General features: G+C 36.1%; 3 protein-coding genes across 3 annotated transcripts; all 3 read right to left on the bottom strand.

Annotated features, from left to right (window-relative positions):
• Window positions 1-1825: 1825 nt before the first annotated feature.
• On the bottom strand, window positions 1826-3597 carry LOC121754956 (peroxidase 10-like). The gene is made up of 4 exons (XM_042150238.1): window positions 3292-3597; window positions 3017-3208; window positions 2542-2707; window positions 1826-2440 (listed from the first exon to the last, which is right to left on the bottom strand). The coding sequence occupies exons 1-4, from the start codon at window positions 3544-3546 to the stop codon at window positions 2031-2033; spliced, it is 1023 nt and encodes a 340-aa protein (XP_042006172.1). The 5' UTR covers window positions 3547-3597; the 3' UTR covers window positions 1826-2030.
• A 7692-nt stretch (window positions 3598-11289) lies between these two features.
• Window positions 11290-13948, bottom strand: LOC121755568 (transcription factor HHO2-like). The gene is made up of 5 exons (XM_042150884.1): window positions 13536-13948; window positions 13059-13309; window positions 12597-12960; window positions 12151-12227; window positions 11290-12065 (listed from the first exon to the last, which is right to left on the bottom strand). Exons 1-5 carry the CDS (start codon window positions 13759-13761, stop codon window positions 11889-11891), a joined length of 1095 nt encoding a protein of 364 aa, XP_042006818.1. The 5' UTR covers window positions 13762-13948; the 3' UTR covers window positions 11290-11888.
• A 7094-nt stretch (window positions 13949-21042) lies between these two features.
• On the bottom strand, window positions 21043-24376 carry LOC121755567 (pentatricopeptide repeat-containing protein OTP51, chloroplastic-like). Its single transcript, XM_042150883.1, has 2 exons — window positions 23706-24376; window positions 21043-23244 (listed from the first exon to the last, which is right to left on the bottom strand). The coding sequence occupies exons 1-2, from the start codon at window positions 24246-24248 to the stop codon at window positions 21376-21378; spliced, it is 2412 nt and encodes an 803-aa protein (XP_042006817.1). The 5' UTR covers window positions 24249-24376; the 3' UTR covers window positions 21043-21375.
• Between the last annotated feature and the right edge of the window lie 543 nt (window positions 24377-24919).

The following is a 24919-nucleotide window of genomic DNA, read 5'->3' as shown; positions in this document are numbered from 1 at the left end:
CGGCATCTACTCGGCGGAAGAGGCGCGCTACCAAAGCGGCGCCACGGCCACCGACATTTTGACGTCCGCTTTGCGCGCCTACTACCAGGACGAGGGACATCAATTCAGATTTGTTGATGTTTGGCGCGCCGTCAAGGACGAGGAACGATGGGCCGGCGGTTTCCGCTCCAGCTCGGGCTCAACCTCGAAGCGCACGAAGCATACGGCGAGTGGCATATACTCGTCTAGTGCTGGTGCGTCTAGTGGTGACACTGCTGAAGGCATCAGCCAACATGATGTTGAATCCCAGGAGTTTGCGGGTACAGTCGGCGCTGCAGGAGGATCCGCGAGTGGGCGCCGTCGGCCGCAAGGGACGAAGGCGGCGAAAGCGGCTAGAGCAAGGAAGGGCCGAGGCGAATCAAGCCAGTCGGCCTCAGGATCGGGCTCGCGAGGAGGCTCGGACACACTTATGGTGGCGTACATGACCGTCACAATGGCGGACACTTCCCGCTTCTCGCACTCCCAATTCGCGGCCTGGTGGAACGGAATTGTGCATATGGCAGCACAACTTGGCCTTCCGACTCCCCCTCAACCTCGACCGCCTCCGGAGGATGATTAGCCCTTCCGATTAGTTTTTTTTTTATTTTGTGTGTTTTTTTATTTTGTGTTTTTTTTAAATTTTTTTTTTTGTGTGTTTTTTTTATTTTGTGTGTTTTTTTTTGTTTTAATTTTAATAAAGTGTGTTTGTTTAAATTGAATTGGGTTTTAAAAAAAAATTATAAATTAAATTGAATGAATAGTAATTAAGAGACGGTATAGAGACGGTTAAGAGACGGAGCGTTGCAGGTTCCGTCTCTTAGTTAAGAGATGGAGGAAAAAAGGACAGTGGGGCCCTCAAATAGTGCTCAAATAGTAGTTAAGAGACGGTTTAAGAGACGGTATAGAGACAGCATTGTGGATGGCCTTATGATTTTCAAGATACTCTGGCGAAAAACACTTGAAAATAAGTTTTGAAGAAATTGAGTTAGCTGTTTTTTAAATTGTGTTCGGATGTGAGATTATAAAATGTTGGTGATAAAATTAAGATTTTCAAATAATGTAGGAGTGGTATTTATTTGTAGATGGAGCTATATAGCTGATGCAAATTTTGAAAGAACATTAAAAAAAGATGTAACATTAATTGAAGGAAATTAATGATATTAAATTAATACATAAAAAATAGAAGAACTCATTCCAAAAGACTAGCCTATTAGGAGAGAGAGCTGATTTAGTTTATATACCCCACACACCCGTTGTTCTCACACCCGTTATGAGAATTGAGTCCGTAACATAAACCAAGGCAACACACAGCCATAAAATCCATTCTTAATCTGTATAACTCATCGATATAGCCATGTTTATATATACTACTAGCATTTATAGTAAGGGCATCAACAATGGGACGATATAACCATCGATATAACCATGTTTATATATACTACTAGCATTTAGTCGGATTGGCGATACAATGTTGCTGATGCTCTGGTGTTCATCACTCATATAAGGGGGGTGCATCAGGTTTATAATTAAGAGTGAAAGTTCCATTTAATTTCAATTTGTGCTATTGGATTACTATATAAGAACTAAATAGGATCCTTTATAGTACTATTTTTAGAACTATTTTGAGCCTTTCAATTACAAATTAAGATCTATAGTGGATATATCTCTTTATTGGATAAATGCACACCTAAGTCCGAATCTTATGAGAGTGAAAATTCCATACAGTTTTGATTTTTAATATCATTGTGAATATAGTGATTTTATTCGTTAAATGCTGTGTCACTGCCATCATAAAAAAGCAGAGTAGTTTTGCACTAACACTCACATTCTCATATATATGTATATATGCAACTATATTCCTTGGTAGCTTTGATTATTCATATACATTAACTCACATGCACAATGCCATGTTAGTTTCCTCACAAAACTAACATGGAAAATCAAACAGAAACCTATTTCACTACACACACATGGATGCATGCAAGAACCATTATTAATTGGATCTAATAAAACTAGTTGAGCAAGCCACATTTCTTCCTAACTTGTCCAGCCTGTCCGGTTAGAACACCGATCTTTCCGAGCTTCATCATGGAGGCAGCAAAATCCTTCGCAAAGAGGTAAGGATCGGCGCTGTAGGCCTTGACCATGGCTGCAGTTTTAGGGTCTGTGATAAGCGCTGTGTCGGACTCAAGGAGGCCGGAGTTGTGGACAATGTTCTTGTAATAACTGTTGTCGAATCGGGTTAGGGTTTGGGCGTCGAGAGGGACGAGTTTGGAGTTGGATGCGTCGGAATTAGGGCAAGATGATTGCAGATTGGAGAGGAATGGAGTGTCCAGAGATGGATCAGCTTTGCCTGAACCTTTGAAGTTGAATAGCCTCCTCTTGAATGTGAAGCATTGAGCAAATCCAATTGTGTGAGCACCTAAATGTGACATTGAATTTAGGGTTTTAGTAAAGTATATCATAACCTTTTTGTAGAATTGGGCACGTAGAGATGTCACATATAAATATAGTACTACATACCTGATAGTACTACCATGTCCTTGGCATCAAGTCCCTTTGCCACAAATTTTGAAGTGATGTTTGCAAGAGGCTCAAATGGTGAAGGCAACTGCTCATTTGCTGATTTTTCACTTGCTGTAAGCCCATCCAGCCTCCCTAGAGCAACGGGCCAAAAAGGGCCACCCGACTGCTCGTAGCCATAAAAGGCAACCATCAGAAAAAGTTCTAAGCACATATTTTAGGTCATACAACTCCAAGATAGATGAGTTATCTACTTTATCAAAATGGCCATAATTATATTTCATCTCATATATTCATAGGCGGACACAAGTGGTAGTGGGAAATAAGGGGTTTAATTTCCACACTATTTCTCTTTTTATGCACTATTTATTTACCATAATGCATTGTCACGTCGATAGAGTCTCTACCAATGTTCTTTTCTGTGTCTGTCCCTGCATATATCTAAGAAATGGAATACGAGATGAAGTGTAATTACCAAAACAACGGCTTCTCTTGCTGCAATAGCTAATATATCGACACACGACACGACTGAAGGGCAAGATTTTTCGACATCTGCCTTTATGCTGTCGATGATTTCAAAACCTCTAGCCGAGTTGCGGTTAGGGAAAGCATTCTTCTCTCCCTTGAAATCTTTAGTGTCATCAAGAAGCACTGAGCCTTCACAACCCTATACAATGATCAACAAATTGTTCTAAATAAATTTCCAAATTTTTATGTATGTTTACATAAGGTTAGAGAAGAAAAATTTACATCAACGAAGCAGTCGTGGAAGTGGAGACGAAGGAGAGAGGCAGCTATTCTTGTGTCATTCTTGAATGCTGACCAAACGCCCCACCCAACTATCCTGCCCAAATTGGGACATGATTTGTCGTAGAAGTCGAAGCTGAGGAAGCCGTCTGCAGGTTTGTCGTAGCCACCGCCATAACCAAAATCCGCGGGTCGAGCATGGATGAGGCCATGACCAAACAAGATGAAGATTATGCATAGGAGATTAAGTTGGTTCATTGCTTGATTATGGTGTGAAAGAGATATAGAAGATGTTGATGATTATGGAGAGGTTTAGTTGCTTCTATTTATAGCAAGAGATTAACATAAGGTTGGAGAAATTGGTGAGTGGCATTGCCACTATGTTCATGGTGATCATCTAATGGCGGCCATTTCTCTGTGGAAAATTTGTTCATGCACCTATGCATATGTTTTTTTTATATACAAGATAATTAATTAGTTAATTAATGGTGGCAGCATTAGCATTAGCCTCCACTTCGGTAAATAATTAATTGTTTGTTTGTTTGGATTTATGCACATGAAAGCCTAATAAGCTCCTAACTAGATCACTTAATTTGATAATTACTAATTTGTTTATTAATTAATGTATGCGTTGCGAAAAAAACTAATGCAAAGTGGTTGTCTTTCGGTTGTATGCTTCATTTTGTCAGTCACATTACATTGACAATTTGCAATTTTAAACCACAAGATTTTCTTTTTCGTGGAAAAACATGATTAATTAATTGGGATTTTAGCATGTGCAACCCAATAATAATACATTTATACTAGTATTCAACTGTGAATCTCATACAAATCAGCACTAGGTGGAAAATTTTAATTAACTATGGTTGGAAAAGTGGAAATTAGGCGTCAAAATGAGATTCATTTAGCCTCAATGTAGTGAAGGGAATATTCAGAGGAAATGAAAAACTAAATAGATGAAAATTGGAATTAAGAATGTCATCTGATTTTGCATCTTTCGAATAGATGATTGAGCTGATCTTGCTGTAATCGTGCAGGTCCCATACATTCACAACCTGAACTTCTAACAGATGGATGTTAGGATTCAGCTAAGATAATGTAATACTATGAAAAAATATAAACCAGCCATTAGGAATTTACCTTGTCTCTTCCAGCAGTCAGCAACGTCCATCCATCTTCTGATATTGCAATCGAAGTAACTGTTGATTGATGTTTTTCTAGTGTTGCGATACACTTTTTCTTCACAAGGTCCCGCACCCTAACAGTACTGTCGTCCCCACCGGAGAAAATCTGCGAAAATTTTAATCACTTCAATTCAATCCATCCAACGAAGATTTCCAAAACAAGAAGACTATTAGAAAATAAGACATTATCTACTTATTTTCTATGTTTCAGCTAAGAGAACTCACAAGTAACCGGTTTGGGTCTGGGTGGAACATGAGGCTGGTTACGTCCCACACTTGCACTTTCTTATCTGCACCAGCTGTTGCCAACAATCCGCCTGAGGAATGGCATGCCATTCCCATTACTGGCCCTTCATGCCCCTATCCCCAACAAGCCAATACATAAATTAATTTTAAATTAATAACAAGCAGATTGTAATGTGCTGAGGCATGTAAAGTGTAAACTAGACCAAACGACAATATATGACCTCATGATTGTCAGTTTAACACTAATTCCATCTACGTTTTGATAAGCATATGGAAGAGTATTTTCCAAACAAGCTCACGTACATGCCTAAGCTCATCAAAAATCCAATCGAAACTAAAACAAAGTCACATGTAATAGTATCACAATCAGATTGATTCAATTCTTTTTCAACTTAAGTATAGTATAAACAACCTCCTATTACAAACAAGCTTCAACTTGTCAACACCAAACACCAACTAAAACAATCGCAACCAACAGAAAACATAGTATTAAATTGAAAATCAAACAAAGTCACATGTCTACATTGCTTAATAGTATCACAATCAGATTGATCCGATTCATTTCCAACCCCACACCCTACAATTGAGAGCTAACTTAATTAGATGGTGAACACCATCCTATTCCAAACAAGCTCCAACTCCTCAACACCAAACCTTCCACGAGCGAATGCATTTGAGCGTGGAGACCTCCCACACTCGAATTTGGCGGCTGTGGCTGGACGAGAAGACGAACTTGTCGTCGGGGCTGAGGACGACGGCGGTCACGGGCCTTGGATGGTTGATCTGATGGCGGAGTTAGAAGAATCGACGACCTTGATGGTGTTGTCACAGGCGCAGACGATGAAAGAGGCGTCGGAGGCGACGGCGTAGGGGCCACCGGTGTAGAACTGCTGCAGAGATTGGAAGCATCGGTAGTTCTTCTTGAGCGCCACCGCCGACTCCATGAGAGCTCAACGGAGATGAAGGGTTTAGGGTTTTAGAACAAACTTGCGGTGAAAGGATACCGCTTTTTATACTATTCCATATATATATATATAGGATTGTATTCAAATCCTTTTCCCACTATTAATCCAATCTCCTTTTTAATCTCAGCCATGGATTTGTTGTGATCGGATGGTTAAAACATTGACAGATAATTAGTTAATTTCTTAAATTTTAAACGTTTAAAGGGCATAATAGAGATTAACATTTATAGTTAGTTATGGAATGCTCCATAATTTTAGCCGTATTATTTTATGCAGATTTCCCACTAAGTATTTGTGCAGATTTTCATATTATTTTATGTAGATTTCGTTTTGTTTTTAATCTCAGCCATATTTAGCTTCGAAGGAGGCATGTTGACATATAAAAATAGAAATGAACATATTGCAGGCACATAGGCAAATAATGTAAGCACATCAACTAATAATGAAGAGCTTATACCGAGTAATGAACAAACAAATATTCGATCAACTCCTTGACAATATAAAAAAAACTTTGACATGATGCATGATACATGACATATAATGAATACAAATATACACATTAATGAACATAATCATTTACTTAATGAGCATAAAACTTCTGTCTCCGCTATTTCAACAATGACCAACGGCAATTCATGCATATATGAAAATAATTCATTAACATATGAACGTAATGCAGAGATTATATGAGGTAATGAATAAACAAATATTCCATTTGGTTGTTGACAATTAAAAACAGAAATGAACATAATGCATGCACATAGACAAATAATGTAATCACATCGCCTAATAATGAACAGCTTATACCAAGTAATGAACAAACAAATATTCGATCAACTCCTTGACAATATTATAATTTAAGTTGTGCCGTGTGTCGTTGTTTGGCGAACGTTTCTTGTTTGCCCTAAGGGTTTGACAAGCTTATGGGCTAGGGTGTAGTGTGTTCCAAGTCTAAAAAATGTTGTCCAAATACACGAGATGGAGTAATTCGTCTGGGGTTGCACATGCATAACGCGTGGGTATATTTTAAAACAGATATACATAATGTACATATTGTGTAGTATAATGCGTAGTTTAGTTTCTGTAACGCATTGTTTGTGGTATGTAATGAACATTTATCCTTACCCGTTTAGTTTAGGTTCTATAATGAACATTGTTTGTGGTATGTAATGAACATTTATCCTAGCCACTAGTTTAGGTTGTGCCGTAATTCGATGTTTTTCCCACGTTTCTTATTTTCCCTAAGGGTTTAACAAGCCTAGGGGCTAGGGTGTAGTATGTTCTAAGTCTAAAAAACGTTGTCCAAATACACGGGCTGCAGTAATTCCTCGGGGTTGCACATGCATAGCGCGTAGGCATTTTTTAAAACAGATATACATAATGTACATATTATGTAGTGTAATGCGTGGTTTTAGTTTCTGTAATGCATTATTTGTGATATGTAATGAACATTTATCCAGCCCCGTTTCATTTAAGGTGTGCCGTGTTTCGATGTCTGGTGCACATTCCTTGTTTTCCCTAAGGGGTTTAATAAGCCTAGGGGGGCTAGGGTCTAGTACGTACAACAGCAACCACGTGATGCATAAAACAAGATAAATAATGCATTCAAATAGCCAAATAATGTACAGAATCAGTCAAGTAATGAACATACAAATATTGCATTCATTCTTAGATTCATGTACAATAGCAATCTAATGATGCATAAAACATGATAAATAATGCATAGAAATAGCTAAATAATGTACAAATGTTGCATTCACTGTTAGACTCATGTACAAGTTCCGTGACGGCTTCCTTCTGCCGTGGAGTTAAACTCTTTATACAATTCAGAAACTCAGTAGGGGTTCGTCGAAATTACAGATGGTCGGCGTTCCTACCCCTTGGTTTCCTATCCTCCGTCTCTTCCGGAGCTGTACTAGTCCCGGCCTCTGATACTCGCTCCCGGAATTTCTGGGCAATTCCTACTGGCAGTATATCATCGACCGCCTCGGGATGTCCAATCTTAGCTGCTTTGATGTTGTACAACATACAAAATAATAACATACAATTAGTTACATAATGTACAAACTGAATAAAATAATGTGGACAATTATACTGCATTCACTTATACACTATTGTACAAAAGCATCAAAATAATGCCTAAAAACTGATACATAATGCATTTTAATAATCAAATCATGTTCAGAATAAATCAACAAATGCACCATGAATATCGCAATCACCCATTGTCTCATGTCCAACAACACTCACATAAAGCATAAACCATGATAAATAATGCACTAAAATAACTAAATAATATACAGATCCGGTCAAGTAATGAACATACAAATATTCCATTCACTCTTTGACTCATATACAACAGCAGTCACATGATACATAAAACAGGATAAATAATGAATTCAAATAGCCAAATAATGAACAGAATCACTCAAGTAGGGCTGGCAATTTTCGACACGACACGATAATCCGACACGAATCCGACACGAAATTATTGGGTTGAGGTCAAGTCTTATTGGATCCGTGTCCTTATCGGGTTGACCCATTAAGAACCCGATAATTTCGGGTTGGGTTCGGGTCGGATGCGGGTCGGATACGGGTAACCCATTAAGAAATAATATTATTATTTTTATTATTATTTTAAAATATATATATTACTTTAATTTTTTAATTTCTTATAAATTAGGTTTAAATAGTATAAAATGAATTTTAATTGTGTAAATTAGGTTAAAAATTAAGGTTTAATCGTGTAATATTAGGTTTTAATCGTGTAATACCAGGTTTGGGTTGTTATCGTGTCGTGTCAACCCATATTATATCGTGTCGATAACGGGTTCGTGTCGGGTGCGGGTCGTGTTCGGATTTGAAGGTAGCAGGTCGGGTTCGTGTTCGGATTTACAGTTTCCTTAACAGGTCGGGTTCAGGTTAGACCTTATTGGGTTGGGTCATTATCAGGTTGACCCGATAACGACCCAATCCGCACGATTTGCCAGCCCTACACTCAAGTAATGAACATATAAAAATATTTCATTCACTCTTAGACTCATGTACAACAGCAGTCAAATGATGCATAAAACAGGATAAATAATGCATAGAAATAGCAACATAATGTACAGATTCAGGCTAGTTATGAACATAAAAAGATTCCATGCACTCTGTAACTCATGTACAACCGCAGACACTAGATGCATGATACATGATATATAATGCATAAAAATAGGCAATTAATGAGCAGGCTCATTGAATTAATGAGCATAAAACTATTGCATTCACTACTTAACCAATGACCAACGACAGTTGGTTGAAGGTTGTACCAGTGAATATAATGCATTCAACAGTCAAATGGAATATTTGTTTATTCATTACCTCATATAATCTCTGCATTACGTTCATATGTTAATGAATTATTTTCATATATGCATGAATTGCCGTTGGTCATTGTTGAAATAGCGGAGACAGAAGTTTTATGCTCATTAAGTAAATGATTATGTTCATTAATGGGTAATGTAAATAATTCACAAACTCAATTAAACCATGGGTGAATAAAATACAAATTTTTGACTCACAGAATAAGAGCAACAGTCCATGTAATCAAAATGCAATTAAACTCAGAAGCTCACCCTCCGGCTGGGATTGTTGGGAATTTGTTTGTCGTCCTCTCTTTGTCATTTTAATAAATGCGCAGCTAGCCAAACTAAAAAAAATTGTGTTAACAAATACGCGTCGATGGGGGTAATCGGTGGAATCGTGGTATGGGTGGTGTTTTCTCGTTGTACGTACACGGAGACACACTTGTACCAACTCATAGATTAAATCAGTCCAATAACTATCGAAAAACCCTACCTCCAGAAGCAACCGCGGTGATAACTTGTTCAGAACAACAACGGAACACTCGTTGAATTTCAGAACGAATGGCGATCCCTTGCGTGGTGGCGGCTAGGGTTTTGCTAGCGGTTGGAAATTGTGAAGATGCTTCGGGATAAAGGAGCGGGAGAGAGAAGCGGAATTTGAGTCGTCTGCTAATGAATGAGGAGTTGAGTAGATGGAAAGTAGTGGGTGAATCCCGCTAAAATCTCACGCACAACGATTGCGTTTTTGTTATAACATCAAATTACTAATTCACCCTCATAATGAACGAAAATAACTAAATAATGAAGTACGGAATGTTTAACTAGGATTTTAATCCGGATCGTGAATCCTCCAGATCGGACGCTCCAGATCGAGAAGCAACTTAAATCTAATGCATGAAAAGGACTTTAACACATCCCTATATATATATATCGTGAATATAAGTAATAGTGAAAAATTATTTGATAGGTTTGTGTCAATTTTTTTTGTTAGTATTTTTTCATTTAAAAGAATATTTCATGTTGTTTGTAGACGCATAAAAATTGCAAGATATTAACCATTTATGAAACTGTATTGCTGATGCTGTCGGTTTAAAGTAATTTAAATAAAAATTGTAATATATATTATTAATCATTATATGGAATAAAATAATTAAAAATTAATTTTAAATTACTGATTTGATACAAATATTACAATTTACTAGTATTAACCATTTATGAAATTATTCAAGAAAAAATGACTAAGTGTATGAAGACGGTTTAGATGATTTGGTAGTTTGAGCAAACAAAAAGAACACTTTACTTTTTAAAATTTTCCGACTTGTTCAGAATAATGCAATACAACCATAGACATTCTTTTTATATTCTAGAATTTTCTACTTTATCCTTTTATATTATATGTATATATATTTATTATGTAAAAATCTAGAAAATTCTATATAGTACCTACTTAATTTTACTACAAATTATTTAGATATTCTACGACGTGTTTTTAAAAAAATCTAGTACATAAACACTAGATTTAGATAATACATAAATATTTCTATTATTAAAATTAAATTTATTTATTTTTATTCCAACACTAATCCCCGAAATAGTTTAATGAAAGAAGTAATTGACAGGAATTTGATAATATACTAATCCAAGATAAGTAAAAATCTTGTCCCAAATCACAAAATATGAGAAATAATGTTCTGAACCTTCATAAGAGAAATAAAATAAAAATAATTTTCTAATAATGCATCAGCTCTTTCCGCCCCCATTTATCCTCTATCAATCAAGTACACTATTAATATTACATCTCTAATCTCTTTAACAAATAGTTTTGGTGGTGGTGAACAATATGTATTTCAGTGTAAATTTAATAAAACAAAAAAGAAATAAAGAGAAATAATATTTGAAATATTGTTAATAAAAATAAAATTCACCTTATTAAAATCAAATATTATCATAAATAGATAGAGATTAATTTTAGTAAATAATAAAAAAATTTATAAAAAAAAACAAAATTATTTTGTGTAGATGGGGATAGTAGTATTATTTTTACAACACCATCAAAAAACAAAATTATCCTCTTTAGATGGGGATAGTATTGTTTTTTACAACACCATCAAAAGATGGTTCTTTTCTAGTAGGTGATTGAGATTGAATTTGCCTCAAAATACGTGTCCTCATAGCATGATTGCACTCGCATTAAATTTCAAACATGATAACGTGACTACATGACGAGTAAATTTGAATTAAATGGTAGTAATAGTAAAGTGGAGCATGATATTTCTTTGTGCTAAACAAAAGCAATGTTTTTCACTTTGTCATCGTGTGCCTACCGACTACAATTATCTTCACGATTCTTCCGATGATAATTAACTTAAAGCATAACTTTTAAATGGCGCTCTCTCTGCCCCATTTAAGATAACCCTTTTCGTTTTTCACACGCGTTTTTAAAAAATTATAATAAATAGTTAATGTGGAGTAAAAATAAAGTAAGAGAGAATAATGCAAAAGAGAGTCTCTTTCATATTATTCTCTCTTTTAATTTACTTTCCCTCCACTTTAATCATTTATTATGATTTTTACAACACATGCGAAAAATGAAATGGGTCATCTTAACTGGGACGGATGGAATGGAGTATCATAGTTTATATTGATAGAATAAATCAGTGATTCGGAAAAACCGGTGAGGTAACCTAATCCTGCAAAAAAATGTTGATACAACTTTGCCTCATTATAATTCACATGTGTTTGTGCTTTTACGTTTATTTTTACGATCAAAATCCCCCATGTATATCTCAGTATCCGCAAAATTCATGGTGGACAATTAATACACCATTGCTGCCGTATGAGTGAAAGTAGTCTGCTCATCATTCGTCGTATTCATCTTCGCCCGACACCCTCGACAAATGAAGAGGGCCTTCAGGTGAGCCAGATGGGCTGTTGCTCTGCTTCAAGGATTCCCCAAACAGTTCTTGAGATGCCCACGTACCCAAGGACTGGGAGGTGGATTTCGTCGCCACTCTTCTCATGTGCAGCCGATACTTCTGAAAGGAGCAGTAGCATCAGTTTTATCTTTCAATGCATGAATGGAATGTGATATATTAATAAGCATGAGAGATGAAAACACACTTGTAAATGACTCTTCACTTCGTCGTTGGTTAGACCGTCTACTTGCATATGCTCTCTGATCTGCTTCGGAGTAGCAACTGTAATGCATAGAACGAAATCGAATGAGGCACAGTAGCAAGAACTCTACAGGAACTAAACACACAAGCTACTATGCAAAGGAAGATCATTTGCAAGATCAATAATCTTCAGTAGTTACGATCATACTATGCCAAGTCATTTCGCAAGACAACGAAAGCCAGAAGTCAGTATCCAAGATTTCAAAAATGATAAGAACCAAATCATACAAATCCAGTATAAATTTCTTAGGTTGAATTAACAACTTTGTCCTGATAAATGCAGAGCCATACTTATTATACCAAAACTCATAAACTCAATCAAGCTGCTTAACAATCTAAGCGTAATTCAGCACATTTCAATAGAATCACAAGTTTGATCAAGTTTCAAACCTTGAGGGCCTCCGAGATGCTGCAGGGTATTGATAAACTGGCGATGCAGTTCAGGCGACCAGCACCTCCTTTGTTTCCTAGCATTTTGCAGCTGCACGGGAGCCTTGCAGCTTGGTTGAACATTCGAGGTTGCAGGAGAGCTTGTTCTGCTATTGCTGGATCCAATAGGATTAATCACCTCCCTTGAATTATTGATTCTAGGCGTACAAAGCGAAAGCCCGGGAACCGGCAACTCGTCCATCTCCTTTTTCCCCACCTCCGTCACTGGAAGTTTAGGACTCCCTTTGAAAGGCACAAAACCCATGTTCTTCCCACTGTCAATTAAGTCCTCCCTCACCGGCTGAATTATTTCATCCCCCAATTTCTATCACACAAAGACATAAGAATATCATCAATAATCATGTACACTAAATCAAATTAGCATATCTTATATCCAAAAATAAATTTCCATCTCTAGTTTACCTTTGTTTTATTGCTATCTGCATCCGTGGACAAATTTTTGCTGTTGTAATCAGTATTTTGATCATCGGAGTTCCATAACTGCACAGAACTCATCCAATTCTTTTTATCTCGGCTGCTAACATCCTTCCCTTCACTGTCCTCAGATTTATCATCCTTACCACCCGTGCAAATTTTTTGTATGAACTCCTCCAATACCGGTGCAGAATTTAATTTCTTGTACTGTGCTAGCTCCTCCTGCGTTACTACAATTGCTGCAATCGAAGAAATAATCAAAACCTAAATCTCCAGTGAACAGAGATGAATCAAATAAAACGCCGTTGAGTCAAATCATCCAAAATCAATCCACAACAGCTGCATCTTAGTTCTCAACCATTTCCGCAGCATATAAAAAACCAATACTAGACTCGGATAATCAAATTGACGTCAAAATCTCCAAATTAAACCTAAAACGAGAGAAAAGTGAGTAACGGATCGCACCTTCGGTGATGAGAAGCATGCAAAGAGGTAGTTCGCGTTTGAAGGCGTCGATCTTCTTCATCTCGTCTAGCAGCCGATTAAGGTAATCGTCTAGCTTCAAAATCTTATCCGATACGCATCGAATCTGCGAAACGTCGGTCGGAAACCGGCCGATTGGCTTTGGAAAGCACGGTTTGGGCGAGAATCGGGAATCCAGGGCGAGTTCCGAATGGACTAGCGATCCCATTATTCCACTAGATCTTCCAAAATTTGTTAATTTTTTTGTTATAATTATGAATATGTTGTCGATAATCAGTGTGAAGGGGAAGTGTTTGGAGAGAGAAGGAGTGGGAATGAAGGGTGAAAGGCGAAGATTCTGTTAACAACGCCGAGTTTTGACAAACACGAAAGATATGCTTGCTGCGTTGGATTTGTGTGGGGAATAAATATAATTGTTTTGATCCTTTTTATACAAATGGAATGTATTTCATTCATAATTCTCAAATACGAAAATTTATACAAACAAAAGTCAACTTCCTAGTGGTCGCATATTTCTCTATTTTAAATTTTTATTTGTTTCCATATTTATTGCTATAGTCCAAAGTAGCCCTAATTTTTTCCAATTTTCTTTAGGTATAAAATGATGCCTTTACTCTAGCCATCCACCTCTCTTAGCTCATTATTCCTCTATTTTTAAAAATATGACTACAACATCTGTAATGCTATTGTTATTTAGCTATCAATCTCTAATTAATCTGTATTATTCATTATTTTCACTTTAAACTATTTATAAAATATGAAATCACTTTATTAAAAATATAATTCAGATTATAGAAATATTAATGATAAAATTTGTTGTAATTTAATAAAAAATTAATACATAATTCAAAGTTTAATCATAAGAATAGTAATAATAGTAGTACATAAAAATATATAATTCAAATTATATAAAAAAAATTAATACATAATTCAAAGTTTAATCATAAGAATAGTAATACATAAAAATATATAATTCAAATTATATAAAAATATATACTAAGAGTAGTGATCTAGGGCAAGTGCCCATTAACTACATAACTAGAGAACAAATCACAGTCACAAGATCAAGAAAATCAAGGGCGAGTATTATTACATATAATTTTCGAATTTAAGGAGAAATTAGTTTCCTCAATCACAAATTTACTCCACAATAACAAGGCGGGGGTATAATGGTCATTGCACAGAAAAAATTAGGTTATGTAAATTATGCCACAGATAGGAGACGGCCGATCTCCGATGCTCACGCGATTGCGAGATTGGAAGGATACAAGGCGCCGGAGCAGAATGAGGTGAAGAGGCTATCTCAGAAAGCGGATGTGTACAGCTTCGGGGTTGTGGTGCTTGAGGTTCTGACGGGGAGGGAGGGCGCCGACCTGCCCAGGTGGGTGCAGTCGGTGGTGAGGGATGAGTGGACGGCGGAAGTGTTCGATCAGGAGCTGCTGAGGTACAAGAACATAGAGGAGGAGATGGTGTCGATGCTGCACGTAGCGATGGCGTGTGTGGTGGAGCTGCCGGAGAAGAGGCCGACGATGGCGCAGGTTGTGAAGATGATTGAGGATATAAGAGTGGAGGTTTCGCCCTTGGGGGAGGACTACGATGACTCACGAAACTCGCTCTCGCCCTCCCTTCCCACAACTGAAGATGCATTCTAAGGGATTGCTGCTACTCAACTCTACTGTCTGTGTCTTTTCTTGTCGCCTACGTATTAGTATTTAATTCACAGTGTTTATCTACTATGTATTTTGTATATTGGGATTTTGTTAAATAGTAGAATGAATTTGATTGGCAAGTGATGTATCCTTGATATACAAAATCATGCTAAAAGTGATGTGTTTTGTAAACAAGAGTGAAGTAAAATCATGCTAAGAGTGATGTGTTTTGTAAACAAGAGTGATGTGTTTTGTAAACAACAGTGAAGTAAAATCATAACAAGAGTGATGTGTTTTGTAAACAAGAATGAAGTAAAATCATGCTAAGAGTGATGTGTTTTGTAAACAAGAGTAAAGTAAAATCATGCTAAGAGTGATGTGTTTTGTAAACAAGAGTGATGTGTTTTGTAAACAAGAGTGAAGTAAAATCATAATAAGAGTGATGTGTTTTGTAAACAAGAGTGAAGTAAATTCATAATAAGAGTGATGTGTTTTGTAAACAAGAGTGAAGTAAAATCATGCTAAGAGTGATGTGTTTTGTAAACAATAGTGAAGTAAAATCATAATAAGAGTGATGTGTTTTGTAAACAAGAGTGAAGTAAAATCATGCTAAGAGTGATGTGTTTTGTAAACAAAAGTGATGTGTTTTGTAAACAATAGTGAAGTAAAATCATGCTAAGAGTGATGTATTTTGTAAACAAGAGTGAAGTAAAATCATTCTAAGAGTGATGTGTTGTAAACGAGAGTGATGTGTTTTGTAAACAAGAGTGAAGTAAAATCATAATAAGAGTGATGTGTTTAGTTTTGTAAACAAGAGTGAAGTAAAATCATGCTAATAGTGATGTGTTTTGTAAACAAGAGTGATGTGTTTTGTAAACAACAGTGAAGTAAAATCATACTAAGAGTGATGCGTTTTGTTAACAACAGTGAAGTAAAATCATGCTAATAGTGTTGTGTTTTGTTAACAATAATGAAGTAAAATCATGCTAATTATTAAAATATCTTGATTGTATAAAATAATATAAAATAGGCCAATTTTATAAAATAATATATTCCCTGTTGATTAATAATCATACAACCCACCCACCCACCCACCGTTCCTCCCATTACAAAACCACCCTCTCCTTCCCTTTTTCTCGCATTCCTCATTTCAATTCCACACACACAACACACTTTTCTTCTCTCTAAACTCTGTTTTTAAATGGGTTATGACGATTTATACAACACGGGGCTGGTTTTGGGGTTGTGATTCTCCTCATCCACCACTAAAAAGCCCTCCAGAAATCTCGATTATATCACCAAAACTGCCGAGCCATCACTGACCCTCGGCCTCTCCGGCGAGACCTACGATCCGATCCTCAAAAAAGCCGATTCCGGCAATAAGAGCGGCGGAATATTCAACGATCACACTCAAAACAATTACAACCACCACACACCATAGGATGGATTTTACGATATGCCAGTATTTTTAAATCAAGCTTAGTATAAAATCATACAAACCTCAAACCCACCCATATAGTCTAATCATCCTCGAAAACACTTGTACGCCTCCGAATCAGGGAAGCAACAGTAGAAAAATCAACATTTATCCGCGTGATTTCTCTTTTAAATTTCATAATGTAATTTACAAAAATACCCTTGGCCTATTTTATATTATTAAAATAAATAATATTTATTCCATTTATTTGTGTGGCTGAGATTTGTTCTCTACTTATACACTTAAAATTAGTTATATCTTGATCACTAACCTATATATTAATAATACATAATTCAAATTTAAGTTATAACTCATTGCGGATATATCTTGACGGGCCACAATAAATTAATAACTCAACTAAATCCAAATAATATATAGCTATCAAATAGCCACTAAATAAATAAATTCAATACGTATAAAATAAGTAAGTCATCTCACTTTTAATGAAAGTCATTTGCTGATGTGTCTTTATATTAGCGGTGTTCACCTTTAGACCATCCACAACGTTGTCACTATACCGTCCCTTAAAACACTATTGCCCCATTGTACTTTTTTACTCAATCCCTTAACTAAGGGACGGAATCTGCAACCCTTTGTCCCTTAACCATCCCTTAAATTACTATTCATTTAATTTCATTTTTTTATTTTTTTCCCAACAAATTCAATTAAAAAAACACACTTCATTAAAATTAAAATAACATTACAACTTAAAATTCAAAAAATAAAAAAGACATAATTAAAATCCTAAAAAATTAAAAATGACATAATTTAAAATACATTTATAGAGACATCCTAAACCAATAATGATTTTATCTCACATCGAAAGTGAAACATAAACATTGAAGGATGTCTCTATAAAAGATAAACAACCAAGAATGATTTTGTCCCATATCAAAAGTGAAACATAAAACATTTAAAGATGTCTCTATAAAAGAGAAACAACCAAGAATGAAAGTGGAACATAAAACATTCAAGGATGTCTCCATAAAAGAGAAATAACCAAGAATGATTTTGTAAAGAGAAACATAACCAAGAATGAGTTTGTCCCGCATCGAAAGTGGAACATAAAACATTCAAGGATGTCTCTATAAAAGAGAAACAACCGAGAATGAGTTAGTCCCACATCGAAAGTGGAACATAAAACATTCAAGGATGTCTCTATAAAAGAGAAACAACCGAGAATGAGTTTGTCCCACATCGAAAGTGGAACATAAAACATTCAAGGATGTCTCTATAAAAGAGAAACAACCGAGAATGAGTTTGTCTCATATCAAAAGTGGAATATAAAACATTCAAGGATGTCTCTATAAAAGAGAAACAACCGAGAATGAGTTTGTCCCACATCGAAAGTGCAACATAAAACATTCGAGGATGTCTCTATAAAAGAGAAACAACCAAGAATGGTTTCATAAATTCGCAAGCCCATCAAATATATATGGGCTATTACGAATTTTTGTATTCATTTATTTGTAAAAATTGATTTTAAATATAAAAATCGATTTTTATAAATAAAAAATACTTTTTTAAAATTCATTTTTTTTAAAAAATGAATTATTGTGTCATCGTGACGAAACCCACTTGCGGGCCGGCGAGTGGGCGTCACGCATCGCCCCGGAGCGCGCCACGTCGCCTCGGCGCGTGGTGAGACGTCTCATTCCGAGTCACGGCGGAACGGGACGCGGGACGAGATGGTGACGGGCTGGGGACGAGACGGGGCGCTGCAACGCGTCACGCCGCCGTCCCGTCCCTGCGTGATGGGTTCCGGGCCACCCGCGTGACGCGTTGCGGGTGGCCTTAATGATTTTTCATGATATTTTCTTTTTAATTAGTTTTATGTTTTCTATTTTTCTTTTTTGATATTATTGATTTTTTCTATATTTATCCTTACTATTATCTTAACATTTCACACCCAAGCTATTATCTTCTTCTCTCATAAATTTTTTTTGCATTGTCACAAACTTAGCATCACAGAAATTTATGGATCCAAATCATTCAAATTAAAGTTTTTGGTTCAAAATTATCAAAACTATCCCCACTCATTTGAAAATCGTAGTACCTAAAATTTCTCTAATTTTCCATTTTATCAAAATTTTCATTGTTTCTCGAATTTTGGAGATTCACAAAACATTGAGAAGCTCTATTGGTTAGGTCGGGTCCACTGATGCAAGTAAAAATCTGACTACATATTGACGAGAGTAAAATAAATATTTTATTAAAAAGTTAATTGAAATTTGGCTAAATGAGTAGTAAAGATAATCTCACCTTTTTCAATGATGTTAGCACTACTGCTTATCCTTGGTACATGTGATTATGTGAGTGATGTGACCGTCCTAGAAAAATTTGATTATCACAAATTGCAATTAGAGCAAAGTGTGATTTAGCGGAAAAATCACTTAATACATTTGGTTATACTATCTTCTAACGCACAATTATAAAATAATAACTATAATAATAATAATAATAATTTACAGTCTGATTATATTCATCTGGATACTAAATTTATTAGGTGATTAATTCGGCTGATCAAAAGTCAAAAGATAATAAATGATAGAAAAGAAATATAGTACTCCCTCCTCTTGCCATTACTCATTAGGAATCCTAATTTAAGTATTTTAGTTTGTTTATCATCAGAGTCATGGTTTACTGTTTTAGTTTGTTTGTCATAAGAAGTCCTGGTTTATTACTTTAGTCTGTTTGTTATTAGGAGTCTCAGTTCTCTTCTATAAAAATAATACTCCGTATAAACTCTATTTTTGACTAACTCATCACAGTCACGTTTTATTATAAAATTTATATATAAAGAGAGGAGAACTAATATCTTGGATAAAAAATAGTACTCCCTTCGTCCCTATGTAGAAAAAGGATGTCCCACTATAGTTGAGTCATTTCATATGTTGGTAAAAAGCATCAACTTTTCTTCTCTCTTATTTTACTTCATCTTACTTTATTCTCTCTTTATCTCTCTACATTTTTCCTTTTCTACTTTATTCTTCATTCACTTAACTCACTTTTAACACAATTTCTTAAATTCTGTGTCGAAAAAAAATGTCTCTACTACAGAGGGACGGAGGGAGTACTACTTAAAAAATAAGAGTATCACATAAGGTTTAGGAAGAACTTTCCCAAAATAGCCCTAATAAGATTAGTGGCTTTATTTCGTTCATCAATGAGTTGTATGCAATTGTTTAAGTGAAATATACATAGATTCCCAAATGAATGGGCTGTTTAGAAGACGACATGACACCATCTCCATCTCCACTTGAATACAAATACATACTGTATTTCCTTCTTTCAATTCACGAGAGTTGCCCAAACTCAACCTCATTCTCTACATCTCTTTTATCTTCTCTCTCTAAGTTTTGTCTTCTTAATGTTCTCTCATTGAAGGTGAAATATGCAAATCCCACAATGGCTTCTATAGTACCTTATCAAATAAAAACTTTTTTTTAATTGACATTTAAATTCTCCCAAGTGAAAGTGGTTGAGATTAATATCATTACTGCTAATTCAATTTGATAAATTTAATTAATTAAAGATATTTACATAAAACTTACTCCCTCCGTCCCATTAAATATGCAACATTTGAAAATCGACATGAGTTTTTATATAGTGTTGTTATGTGAGTTAATGAAAAAAGAGTAAAGTAAGAGAGATGAAAAAGTAGAGATATAGATATTTCCATTTTATGAAACATTTTATTTTATGCAATTTATCCAATTGCAACCCTTGATTTTCTGGACGAAGATGGAGACAAAATAAAAGACATCGATAAAACAGCTCTTCTGTGGCGGCCGTGGAGACATGTGGCGGCCAATGGGATTGGAATTCAACGGCTCTGCTTCATACCATTCGAATATATTAGGTCCCACGCTACCGTATTAAAATTCTTTTGTCAATTTGTATTCTTATGAAATACTTATACGAATCAACAACATTTTTTTTAATTAATAAAGCAAATGCTCAAAGGCGAGTACATTAGGGTGAAGGTGAAAGTACTCAATCATGTACTACTAGTGTATTATGCCATTTCCAAGCCTTCATCCCACTTTTTCATACTTCCAGTTCTAGAATGAATTTTTAGCATTTAGTTCTAATATTAGTGTTTATTACATAGTCGAAGGGTTGTATTCTTTTAAAGCTTCATTCTTCAGTTATAAATAGTAATCATATTTTACTCAGTAAATTTTGTAAACAAGAATCGTATAACACAAATCATTCTTACTAAGTTTAACCCGAATCTGTTGTTCAGAGTTCTTAATCCGCATAATAATTTATACTACTACTACTACTACTACTACTACACAAGTATTAGGCATTACTCATCATTAGTCATCATTGTATATTAAAAAAGTTGGCAACAAAATACTAGGAATACCACATTCACTTCCACATAAGGAATTTACATAGAATATACAACATTAAGTTTATCCAAAGCTAAGCAATAATATCTAGGAACACATTACAATATCTATAATACTTATTAATCAACCACATAACAGTTTGACTCACATCGAATTATCTCTCTTCCACTATGTACAATTGTACAACTTACTGCCTAATTACATTACTAGTCTTCATGACAAAACATTTTTACAATGCATTATATTGTCAGGCAGGGGAGGATTAAATATGACACCCAGATCAAAAACATAGTTCCAAACAAACACAAAAGATCCATATCGTTATAGGATGTACCTTAATCGTCGCTTTCATCAGAAGTGTTACCATTGTCAGCATCTGAATCACTACTAAAAGCTACGTTTTCGAGCCCAGACCTCCCATCTAGAGACTCATGATTCGCTTCAAGAGAATCTCTCAGATCTGCTAGCACAAAAGGTTCAGTTAGTTTCCAAAACTCAGCAGCATCAGTTCCGAGAAAACCCATCCAGAAAACTCTCCCTCTTCTTTTGACACGGCAATTCAATGATTTTGCCTTGATAGTTTTGGCAATCCGCGTAACATCCTCTTTATCAAACTTCAGCTTCAACAAAATGTCTCCAGATGAAGTCCTATAACCGCCATACATATACCAATATGCAAGAACACGAGGTGTTAGCCACCGGTTGATTAGCTTAGGAATCACAGGTAGGCCTTGAGGCCAGAACTGGTCGGCATACAACTGAAAACAAGAGTGGGGTATGGTCGTAAACTGACATGGAATATCACCATTGCTGTCATCAACCTGCATTTTACGAGCTAACCATTCATGAAATTGGTTGTGTATGTGTCTTTTCAGAAAGGAATGGATCTTGTTGTCCTCCCTAAATACAAAATCAATTGCGTAACTCCTTTTTTCATCATCTAATTTAACCCTTAAACCGCCCAATAGTAGACCTATCAGGATTTCTCTCTGCTCTTGGCTAAGCTTCAAGCTTGATGATTTTCTGGCTTCCTTCTCGCTCAAACTCAGGACATGATCTAGCTTCTCTAACAAGGAAGATTCAATTTTATATTTCTTTTGACACATCAAATCACATATCTTTCTTGCCTTAGCATGGTGCTCATAAGTTAGATAGCCCCTCAAGATGTTGTTGCATGATTTGACATCCACACCAATTGCCTCATCAGCATGCATTTGGCTGAAGATCAGTTCTGCCATATCAAGATTGCCGGCTTGCACCAAAGAATCCAAGTACAAATAATACACACTCTGATTGGGATGACATTCTTCCAGGCACCGGAAGAAAGTGGATTCTACTTTATCGTGCAAGCTTAAATTGGTGTACATAGTCATCATATCTATAAAAGACCGCGTCAAGGACTTCATGCCACTATTTATGAACTCTACCATAAGAGACTCTGCTAGCTCTGTCTCTTGAGCTTTGCACAACACCTCAATGATTTTGTAGTATGACACAACATTTGGTGAACACTGTTCTTGCATAACCCTGAATGTTTCAAGGGATCCCGATGGCTTCCCAACCCTTGAATAGACCTCCATTAGATACACAAAAGCTTGAGATGGAGGTTTAATATGGGAAGAAAGAATCTTCGTCCAAACACTTTCAGCTTCTGCAAGATCACCATCCTTAGCACAAGCTCTTAACACTGACACGAGCACTTCTATACTCTCTTCAATACCAGCTGATTGCATCTCCTTTCTTAATGACACAATTCTCTCTTTATCTATTATGTCTTGATAACTATGGAGCCAGATAAGCCCACCATAAATATCATTATGTACTTGTAATCCACATGTTGTCAGATTTTGAAAGATAAACTCTGCTTGTTTAAGATGATGTTTAAAAGAGCCACCAGTTTTGCTCACAAGAGCCCTAAACAGAGAGTTGTGCAAGCTAAGTCGGGGCTTGTAATTTCCCAAGTGGATCATTTGATTGTAAATGCTACATGCTTCCTCCAGACAACTTGGACCAGATGAACTAAGGTAGGCAACAATCAGGATATGAAATGTGGATTCATTGGGAACTAGACCCTGGTTAACTATATCGTTATATAGGTCACGGCATTTCAAGTATTTTCGCTCCTTTCCCATGTAATCAGCTAATTTGGTTACAAGAGCAAAATCAAATCGAAACCAATGTTGCTGCACCATCCATTTATACACCTAAACCATGAGAATCACACACAGTCAGGGAGAATCACACATAATCTAGGACTTCCCCACACTACACTATTATAGCCCTCTCCACAAGCAAGAATTACCACACTGCATAGGTCAGTAAATAGTTTTCCGGTTCACATCCATATCACATTTTAAACGAGAAGATTGTCAAACATGTAAAATGTACCAACATAAGGTGAACTAGAAACAAGCAGCGTGCACACAAAAGATAATGCAGGTAACAAAAGGAAGCACATCAAATCAACATTTTCTAAACTTAAATTAGTTCATAATTATTCATTAAACCTTTATATAAACCAGCTGCAACAATTTCATAGACATTTTGTCATTACCAATTTTCATCAAACTATAAGCTTCAAAAAATCTATGCAAAGAAAGAACCTAATCACCACAAATTAATCAAACCAAATATATTCAGATGTAAGGAGAGAGCTAAAATTTACCCTGAATGCGGACTCGTTTTCACGAATACGCATACAGTGGACAGCAATATAAGTGCAATCATCCTGCCTAATCCACTTCCGCTGCGCATTGAGAACCCGAATAAAGGTAGGAGACCTATGCGCCGGAAGCTCTTTGCACAGCCACGCCAATCGCGACCTCCGCCACTGGTCCGGCAGCTCCTCCAGCTCCTTTACCTCAACCACCGGAGACTGAAACCGCTTCACCTCAGCCAACTCAAACGAGCTGTTAAAACCGAAACTTTCCTCTCCGTTCTCTCCATAAAAGTGGTAATCAGCTCCCTGCTCCTCTTCCGAGATGTCATAATCGTTTAATATTTCCGCTTCTGAGATGCCGAATACTGTAACTTCGGTGGATGCAGAGGAGGAGACGAGAAGTGGAAGGGGGAATCTCAGGTAGGGTTTCGAGTGGCGGGAGGGAGTGGAGAGGCGGCAGAGGCTGTGGTGGTGAGGGGATTGGGAGAAGGAACTGAGGGTATGTGAAGGTTTAATTTGGTGAGTGATGCAATGGAAACTCAGAAGCATTGCTGGGGCGGAGTAAGGCAACAACAACCGCTCGCCGCTGCGGTAAAGTCGTGGCTCCGACTGTCAATCTGTTATTTCGGTGACGAATGGATAAAAACATTCCATTTTTAAATTATAATTTCTCTCTCTTAAAATAATGTTTCAGTTTTCATTAGCATTACATTGAACATGAAGCCCAGCTCGGGAAATTTAAGCCCACTGCCCATTAAAATGTTCTGAGTGGAGAGGTTTTTATTTAAATTATCCATGTTGTTATATTAACATGCACTTATACAAAAAATATTATACTGTATTTAAAACTTCATCATGTATTCCTTCGTTTCATAGTAATAGAGACGTTTCTTTTCAGCACAGAAATTAAGAAAAATTCTGTTAGGTGAGTTAAGTAAAGAGATAATAAAGTGGAAAATGAAAAGGTAGAGAGATGAAGAGAGAGAAAAGTAAGAGAGAGTAAAATAGGTGTGCAAAAATGTGTTAACTTTTACTAAAAAAGTAAATGACTCTATTACTATGGAAAGTATCAAAATGACAAAATAACTCTATTACTATGGAACGAATGAGTATAAAATAAACAACAATGAAAGTATGCCAATCATTAATATGAAAATCAAACGTTATAGTCAATCAATCAAACAACTAAGGCCATCCACAACGCTGTCATTAAACTGTCC

The sequence above is a fragment of the Salvia splendens genome, chromosome 11, assembly GCF_004379255.2.
Source record: "Salvia splendens isolate huo1 chromosome 11, SspV2, whole genome shotgun sequence".
Lineage (NCBI taxonomy): Eukaryota > Viridiplantae > Streptophyta > Magnoliopsida > Lamiales > Lamiaceae > Salvia > Salvia splendens.
The sequence above is the reverse complement of the archived record's forward strand: the minus strand, read 5'-3'. Positions and strand labels throughout refer to the sequence as shown.

Bases quoted from the DNA above. Each gene is read 5' to 3' on its own strand.
- LOC121754956 (XM_042150238.1), bottom strand. From the start codon at position 3,546: ATGAACCAACTTAATCTCCTATGCATAATCTTCATCTTGTTTGGTCAT. The intron at 3,209-3,291 runs GTAAATTTTTCT...ATCATTGTATAG, and splicing joins TCCACGACTGCTTCGTTGAT to GGTTGTGAAGGCTCAGTGCT. The intron at 2,441-2,541 runs GTATGTAGTACT...TGTCACATTTAG, and splicing joins GGACATGGTAGTACTATCAG to GTGCTCACACAATTGGATTT.
- LOC121755568 (XM_042150884.1), bottom strand. From the start codon at position 13,761: ATGGGATCGCTAGTCCATTCGGAACTCGCCCTGGATTCCCGATTCTCG. The intron at 12,228-12,596 runs GTTTGAAACTTG...TATGCATTACAG, and splicing joins GCATCTCGGAGGCCCTCAAG to TTGCTACTCCGAAGCAGATC. The intron at 12,066-12,150 runs GTGTGTTTTCAT...TGCTCCTTTCAG, and splicing joins AAGTGAAGAGTCATTTACAA to AAGTATCGGCTGCACATGAG.
- LOC121755567 (XM_042150883.1), bottom strand. From the start codon at position 24,248: ATGCTTCTGAGTTTCCATTGCATCACTCACCAAATTAAACCTTCACAT. The intron at 23,245-23,705 runs GTAAATTTTAGC...CTCATGGTTTAG, and splicing joins AAAACGAGTCCGCATTCAGG to GTGTATAAATGGATGGTGCA.